The 6,509-nt window shown below is 51.0% G+C and overlaps 1 protein-coding gene across 2 annotated transcripts; it reads left to right on the top strand.

Annotated features, from left to right (window-relative positions):
* Positions 1 to 40: 40 nt before the first annotated feature.
* RPS15 (ribosomal protein S15) lies at positions 41 to 1,824 on the top strand. Of its 2 annotated transcripts, none has more exons than XM_037138248.2 (4): positions 41 to 140; positions 532 to 617; positions 1,368 to 1,602; positions 1,687 to 1,824. In XM_037138248.2, exons 1-4 carry the CDS (start codon positions 138 to 140, stop codon positions 1,798 to 1,800), a joined length of 438 nt encoding a protein of 145 aa, XP_036994143.1. In that variant the 5' UTR covers positions 41 to 137; the 3' UTR covers positions 1,801 to 1,824. The 2 variants fall into 2 exon arrangements, with proteins under 2 accessions (XP_036994143.1, XP_036994146.1); XM_037138251.2 differs by lacking the exon at positions 41 to 140 and adding an exon at positions 368 to 390.
* Positions 1,825 to 6,509: the final 4,685 nt, after the last annotated feature.

The raw sequence follows: 6,509 nt of genomic DNA, 5'->3' as shown, positions 1-6,509 counted from the left end.
GACAACAGAGGGCGCGCGCCCTCCCCCGAAGAAGCTGGAGCGCATGCGCAGGCACGGCCGAGGGGCGGGGCACAGGGGCGAGCTCGCGGTAATTGCGCAGACGCAGAGTGGGTGGTCCTTTCCGGAGAACCAACAAGATGGTAAGAGTTGAAGCTTTGCTGGTCTCTGGGTCTTATCTGGCACCATCCTGGCTCAGGCTGCTTCTTTGGGGTCCGGGTTAGCTCCTGCAACTCCGACAGCCTCCTCCATGCTGCCGGGGCCGCCGGATGTGGGGTCGTCGTGCGGACCTGGGGGTGTCGCGACGGCCCGGGGCGGGTCGTACAGTTGTACGAGTTCTCTTTCACAGCCAAGGCCCCGTAGCCGCGTGTGCCGCCCTGGTGCGAGCCCATGGTAATGTGTCCCGACGGACTCGTCTGCTGGGGGTGTCGTGTGTTTTCTGGCGGGATTCTTGGGCCTGGTGTCCCCGCTGTGGCCGTAGAGGTGGGAGGTGGGTCTCGGGCTCGCGCTCACCCCTGACCCTGGCCCACACAGGCGGAAGTGGAGCAGAAGAAGAAGCGGACCTTCCGCAAGTTCACCTATCGTGGCGTGGATCTCGATCAACTACTTGACATGTCCTAGTAAGGGTTTGCCGGACCAAGGAATGGGTGGAGGCGGAAGGGGGCCGCCAGGGGACTGGGGACTACGGCCAGACATGCCCACGCGGCCTTAGCCCGAGGGTGGACGGATGGGTTTGACAATAATTTAAATTTAACGTGTCTTGTTTGACATCTTCCCATTTGCTTGAAAACGCAAATGTCCGTACCTCACGAGCCTTGTAGGGTCAGGCAGCGGGCCCGGGCTTGGCACTTGGGGAGTTTGTGGCTCCTGGTTTAAGATTTGGTCGAAGCTGGAAGCTTCTAGGCAGGGTAGTGGTGGTCTGACTTGTGCTTCTTAAAAACTCTGCCCCCCGGGGCAGGGTGGGTACAGGTCTTGGCCTCCAGATGAGGGGGAAGGCTTGCTGACAGCCAGGGACCCCTTGTCTGCTGAAGGTGTACCTGGGTGTAAGCGTGGAGGACCCAGTTTCCTGGAAACACAGCAGGCTGAGGGCTTTCTAGATTTGGCCCTTCTCCTAGATTCTTGAGGCCTTTAGGAGCACAGCCTTTTGCCCACGGGGTTCCTGCTGCACTACCTCACCTGAGCTGCCTGTACTGCTGCCTCGGTTTCTAGACAGTGATGTGAAGGTTGTCGGATTTGCGGGGTTCATCCTGAATATTTGGGCCGTGAACGTTGCTTTTGGGGACAACAGGGAGCAGCCTTGTTAGTGGGTGAAGGGTATTGGTTTCTCCCAGGGCTTAGACCACCCATGCCGCCTGCCCTCTCCCACCTAGTGAGCAGCTGATGCAGCTCTACAGTGCCAGGCAGCGGCGGCGGCTGAACCGCGGCCTTCGGAGGAAGCAGCACTCCCTGTTAAAGCGCCTGCGCAAGGCGAAGAAGGAAGCGCCGCCCATGGAGAAGCCTGAAGTGGTGAAGACACACCTGCGGGACATGATTATCCTGCCAGAGATGGTGGGCAGCATGGTGGGCGTGTACAATGGGAAGACCTTCAACCAGGTGGAAATCAAGGTGTGTGAGGCTGAGCCGCTTGGGTGGGTGTGGGCTTTTCCACCCATGGTAACCTAACACTGGTCCATTCTTCGCCTCCCACAGCCAGAGATGATTGGCCACTACCTGGGCGAGTTCTCCATCACCTATAAGCCAGTGAAGCATGGTCGGCCCGGCATTGGGGCCACCCACTCTTCCCGCTTCATCCCTCTCAAGTAGTCAATAAAAGCACAGACTGACTTAGTTTGAGTGCAGCCCATCCTTTTAAGTGTCTGGGGCCCTGGGCAGGGTGTCCACCCCCGCAGTGAAGGGGACCTCAGTGGTGGCAACATAGACTGTGGGTGGGTTGGGAGCTCCTTGTGACAAACTGAGATTGGGGGGGTAGTCAGGAACCTAAACTGTCTTCTCTCTGCCCCTGTGCCTTGACCCTCCAAACCCATATCCACAAGTTTCGCCACATAGCATCTCTGAATGCCCTTTGGCTCAAAGAGGTGGCCACTGCTGGGCTGAGTGTAGTATCTCCCCTCAGGCCCCCATCCCCTAATTGGGCCCTTCACGTTCCCCATTCAAGGGCTCGGTTCTACAGTCAAGCACATGAACAGCAAGAGCCTTTGAATGGACTGAGCCTCTTGCCCCACTCCCTCCAATTCACATACCTGCCCAGTGTCCCTCATTGCCCCTTGTTCTTACCTTGCTGCCTGCATCTATCCCTCTCTTTGGACATGATGTTCCTGATTGGTATCCGAAAGCCTTACACAATGGCCCCAGGACCATGGGCCTTGGGTTAAGCCTTCTCTAGGGACAGATCAGGGTGTCACATACCACCCCTGTACAGTGTGATGCCGAGGGGTCCTGATCCTGCTCCTTAAAGCTTCCTGATCAGATTTGTTTCCTTAATGGGGGGTGGGGGACAAGCCTCAGCAGTGAGATTTTAAGGAGTCCTCGTGACTGATGGTGTCTGGGGAGAAGGTCCAAATGACACCTGGGTTTTGGCCTAAGCAAGTGGAAGGTTAAAGTCACCTGTGGGGGACACTTCGCTGCTGTGAATTGTGCTACTGCATACATGTGTGCACAAATAATTTCCGTATCCTGCTCTCAATTGTTTTGAGTCTGCCTGGAAATGCGATTGCTGGCTTGAATGGTGATTATGTTTAATTCTTGGAGGAACCGCCATCCTTTTTGCCATAGAAGCTGCTCCACCAGCTGTCCACAAGCTTCTGATTTCTCTAAATCTTCCTTAGCACTTCTTATCTGTTTTTTGTGGGGGGGCTTTTGCAGTCTTTGTTTTGTGGTGGTAGCCATCCTAATGGGTGCAAGGTGGCAGACCTCCCAACATTGTGTCACAGAAGCAGAACCCTGTGCCTTCCTTGGCCAAGTAATGCACCACCTATGTGAACCAGGAACTTGCTACACCTTATTTAAAAATAAAAATACGCCCTGGCTGGTGTGGCTCAGTGGATTGAGTGCTAGCCTCTGAACCAAAGGGTCGCTGGTATGATTCCCAATTGGAGAACATGCCTGGGTGGCAGGCCAGGTTCCCAGTGAGGGACTCACGAGAGGCAGCCGTTGATGTTTCTCTTGTTTCTCCCTTTCTGTCTCTCTCAGTCTAAAAATAAATAAATAAAATCTTAAAAAATAAAAAATCCTAGGATCCACATCAGGACACTTTCTCCAGAATACACTATGCCCAGGAGTATTTTGAAACGATAAACTTTCATGGGTACATGTGTATTGTTAAACCAGTGGTTCTCAGGCATAAGTGATCCTTACCCCAGGTGACCTATGTCACTGGTACCAGGGTACCAGGGGTCACTAGGTCATGTCTGGGAACATGTGTAATTGTCTCAACCGGGGTGCTCGTGGCATTGAATGGGTGGGGCCAGGGAAGCTGCTTCATTTTTTAAAATCTATATTTCCCAAAATTTCCACAATGAGTATGTGTTATCTATCTAATCGATATACAGAGGTAGGTAGGTGTGGGGTGTGGAAGTGTAAAGAGATCTTTTTGTTTTAATTTTTTATTTTTAGGAAGAAGGGAAGGAGAAAGGAGGTAAACTTCAACAGGCAGGAAAAACAATGGGTTGCTTCATGTGCCCCTCATCTGGGGACCAGCCTGCAACCAGGCATATGGCCCAATCAGGAATTGAACCAGTGACCTTTGGGTTTGCACGATGATGCCCAAACCACTGACCAGTCAGGGCAGGGAAGCTGCTTCATACACACAGTATCCAGGACTTTCCTCTTCCACAGAGGATGACCCAGCCCAGATGTCCATGGTGAGGGAGAGGGATGTGGTCTAGAGTGAAAGATAGGTGACTGTCAGCATGTGAGTCTGCGCATTCCCATCCTATTGTTGACAAGGTCCAATAAGGGGTGACAACAAGGACAATCCAGGTGTTACTACCCCAAGGGACTGGGTTTGTATGTGAGCCCCAGCATCACAAGCACCCAGAAAGCCTGGGCCATGGCTCCCCACCACAGAAGTTCACACAGACCTGGCCCCTCTCTGGCCACATCCTAATCTGCAAACATGGCTGGATTATCTGAGAGAGCTGATCTATTTTTGGAAGGACTCCTGCTCCGGGGGGCCCTGCATCATGGGGCATGGGCTGAGCTAGATCTGGGGTGAGTTGTGCCTGGGGTCAGAAACTCAACATTTACTTAACCCACTAAGTGGGAGCAGATCCAGGATGGGGGCAGCCACCCCAGAGAGTGGCCAGGAGGAGTTGGCTTCCTCTGTCTTCAGCGGGGAAGTGGTTCTTGGCATCAGAGCTGGGGGAAGCAAGAGGGTTAGCAAGGGGGCTTTACAGGGGCAAGTGGGTCTGGGGGCTGGCTGAACATGAATGTCTGTGTGGAGCCCTCCATTTAAAATCTGAGTACTCTCCCTATAACTTGGGGCCCACACCTGTAAACCCAGGATTCTTAGCAAAACCTGTAGGGTGGTAAGCATGAGAAGATACAGGACAAGAATTTTCCCAGGGCTATTCCAAGTACTTACAACTACTGCCTAGCCCTATGGTTATTCCCATTTGTCACAGTTTATCTTCCCAGAGGTCAGGCTCAAAGTATTGCTGGCTGTTCTTTGCTTTTCATGGTCATTCACCGAATAACAGTGCATCTCACCACCAATGGCCTTATACTTAATGACGTACAGTATTGTTAATTGTCCTTTAATAGAAATGGGAAGTGAGAGGCCAAGGTGCCTTGGCTGAGGATTTGTGCTGGGAAAAGAACTGAAGTCAGCGGGAGGGTCCCTGGAGAGGCTGAGAGCAGCCCCACAGGGGTCTCAAGCACCCCCAAATCTGGTTCCATGCTGGCCTGACCTGGGTTTGTTCATTGCTACAAACCCTAAGCAGACAGAGTAGCTGGAGAGCCCCAAGGCCTGCATCACCCTGAGCAGATGGTGCTAGAATCCTTACAGGGTTCCTAGGAGCTCCCAGGATGGGCATTGAGATAAGAGTTCCCACTCAGCCTGAGCGGGTAGGTGGCTTCCCCTCTGCGATCTCGGTCTGCTCACCTGTGATGGGGGCAAAAGAGGGAGGGCTAAAACATTCTATCACTGCAAAAAAAAAGCCCCCTTCTTAGCAGTCACTCCCCATTTTCTGTTTCTGGATTTGCTTGTTCTGGACATTTCGCATAAATGGAATCACATACTATGTGGCTTTTTGATCTGGCTTCTCTCAATGAGCATTATGCATTCAAGGTCCATCCATGTTGTAGTGAGTGTCGGTGCTTCACTACTTTTGGTGTCCGAGTAATATTCTGTTTTGTGGACTGACCACATTATGTATGTCCATTCATCCATTGATGGGCATTTGAGTTATTTTAAGAATTTTTTTTTGAAGATCATGTGGTTCGCAGGCCCGCGCTCAATCCACTGAGCTATGCCAGCCAGGGCTAAGAATTTTTTTTTAATGAGTTTATTGGAGCCCAAACTTGTAAGTACCAGGAAGCAAGATCTCAAATATTCCTGTTTACATTTTTTGGCTGCTGTGAATCCTGCCGTAAATCTTGCTGCTGTGGACATCTGTAGGCAGTTTTCTGTGTGGACCCGGAATTGCTAGGCCATATGGAAACATTGTGTTTAACCCTTTTTTCCCTAAGATTTTATTTATTTTTAAAGGGAGAAAGAGGGAGAGAAACATCCACGTGCAAGAGAGACATCTCATTAGGTTGCTTCTCACACACCCCCAACTGAGAGCCTGGCTGGCAACCCAGGCCTGTGCCCTGATTGGGAATCGAACCAGTGAACCCCTGGTTCTTAGGCTGGTGCTCAATCCACTGAGCCACACCAGGCAGGGGCTGTGTTTAACTTTTGACTTTTTTACAACATAGCTGCACCTTTTCTAAGTGGATTCTGGTTTCTTCACATCCTTGTCAATACTTGTTATTGTCCATGTTTTGGTATCATAACCATCTTAGTGGGTATGGTTTTAATAACATTTATTTGAACAAAATAGTTATTTCAACACACAATCAGTATGTTATTGTGTTTTATCATCATAGTTATTGATATATTTTTTTTCCCATGATAAGCCTTTGAAATCCAGTGTATAATTTACATGCACAGAATATCTTGATTCGGGCAGCCACATTACAAGAGCTTATTAGACACATGTGGCCAGTGGCTGCTGAACTGGACTTCACAGCTCTCACTGCTGAGGGTAGGTACAGCAGTGACCAGGACAGACCCAGACTCAGCTCCAGAGAACTCCCAGTCTGTTGCCAGAGATAGAAAAAAAATAGATGAAGATATATAAATGATCATGGCTGGGTGGTGTAGTTGGTTGAAGCATTGTCCTATACACCAAAAAGTTGCAGGTTCGATCCCAGGTCAGGGCATGTACCTAGGTTTTGGGTTCCATCCCTGGTCAGGGCTCGCACAGGAGGCAACTAGTGATGTTTCTCTCTCTCTCCCTCCCTCTTAA

This window comes from Artibeus jamaicensis, unplaced genomic scaffold (assembly GCF_021234435.1).
Source record: "Artibeus jamaicensis isolate MK-2021 breed Jamaican fruit bat unplaced genomic scaffold, CSHL_Jam_final scaffold_537, whole genome shotgun sequence".
Taxonomy (NCBI): domain Eukaryota; kingdom Metazoa; phylum Chordata; class Mammalia; order Chiroptera; family Phyllostomidae; genus Artibeus; species Artibeus jamaicensis.
Note: the sequence above shows the minus strand (reverse complement) of the source record. Positions and strands in the feature narration are given on the sequence as shown.

Coding starts and splice junctions, on each gene's coding strand:
- RPS15 (XM_037138248.2), top strand. Junction 618..1,367: donor CAACTACTTGACATGTCCTA/GTAAGGGTTTGC, acceptor TCTCCCACCTAG/TGAGCAGCTGATGCAGCTCT. Junction 1,603..1,686: donor TCAACCAGGTGGAAATCAAG/GTGTGTGAGGCT, acceptor CGCCTCCCACAG/CCAGAGATGATTGGCCACTA.